Here is a 1,059-nt window from a genome sequence, read left to right on the forward strand (position 1 = left end):
GGTCTCTTTAAACGAATTAAGACACTTCAAAGCAAATTGCATTCACTTTTTGTGGTGGTTATATTGTATTGTATTTTTAAAAACTAATACTATTAAATATAATTATTTTAATTATTAATTATAATACGTTTATTATATTAAATGGATTAACAAAAATGAAAATGATTCTTCTCAATTTACTACCTTTTCTTTTTCTGTACCTTAGCATACAACTCTTCTCTGGGGTCTTCAGAACTTGAGCTGGATTTGGATCTTGAGCTTGATTTTTTACTTGATGCTCTTCTTCCAGCCAAACTATAAATGTCTTCACCTTCAGCACCACTTCCAGATGGTCCTGCTCTTGAATATATATCTTCACCTGGACTGCCTGCCATCGAGTAAATATCCTCTTGAGAACTTCCTGCCATTTGTGCTCTTTGTCTGTTCACTTCATCAGGATCTTCATAGTCACTTCCAAGTCTTTGTCTTCCACCAGGTCTGTGTTGCAAAGGAGAAGGTGGGGTGAAAGGTCTGTGTTGTCTTGATGGACTTGGTGGAGTACCAGGTCGTGGAGGAAGTGGTCTTTGGGCTTTAGGCGTGACACTAGCAGGAAGTGGTTCACTTTCAATTGCCAACACAATTTCTCCATCACTATATCCGGAAGTCTCATGAATACCATACCTTCTTTCTATCCCTCTATTTGCAGCTTTAATATATTTTATGTATTCGTCACAACTTAAAATAGCTTCCACTAAACCTTCCGTTCTTTTGAAAGATTGATACCTGATCAAAATTCTCAAAAACCTCGCCAATTTGGTGAATAAAGTGGTGGGTACCATCAAAGTAGATCCCACAATTGTTTTGGTTGATGCTTTTAATTTCGCTTTTTGTATTTTTCCAATGTTATTTTCCGTCTCCATTGCATGAATCCAAAGTCGCGAATTTCTAGCACCTTTACGTAAAACATTGGATACAATTTTGGCAAAATCTTCAACCTGCGATGGAGAAATACGATTGTTTCCAATAATCATCTCAAGTATTCCAGTGATCATTTTCATGTTTGCTTGGACGGCTTGAAAT

General features: G+C 36.5%; 2 protein-coding genes across 2 annotated transcripts; both read right to left on the minus strand.

Moving 5' to 3' along the window:
- Positions 1–25: 25 nt before the first annotated feature.
- Positions 26–41, minus strand: EIN_035480 (Hypothetical protein; the record flags this gene model as incomplete). Its single annotated transcript, XM_004185609.1, has 1 exon — positions 26–41. A coding segment is annotated over one exon (16 nt), but the record flags the coding sequence as incomplete, so codon positions are not given.
- Positions 42–179: 138 nt separating this feature from the next.
- Positions 180–1,037, minus strand: EIN_035490 (hypothetical protein; the record flags this gene model as incomplete). The annotated part of the gene is made up of 1 exon (XM_004185610.1): positions 180–1,037. The coding sequence occupies one exon, from the start codon at positions 1,035–1,037 to the stop codon at positions 180–182; it is 858 nt and encodes a 285-aa protein (XP_004185658.1).
- Between the last annotated feature and the right edge of the window lie 22 nt (positions 1,038–1,059).

The sequence above is a fragment of the Entamoeba invadens genome (genome assembly GCF_000330505.1).
Source record: "Entamoeba invadens IP1 unplaced genomic scaffold scaff_1105074726613, whole genome shotgun sequence".
Taxonomy (NCBI): domain Eukaryota; phylum Evosea; order Mastigamoebida; family Endamoebidae; genus Entamoeba; species Entamoeba invadens.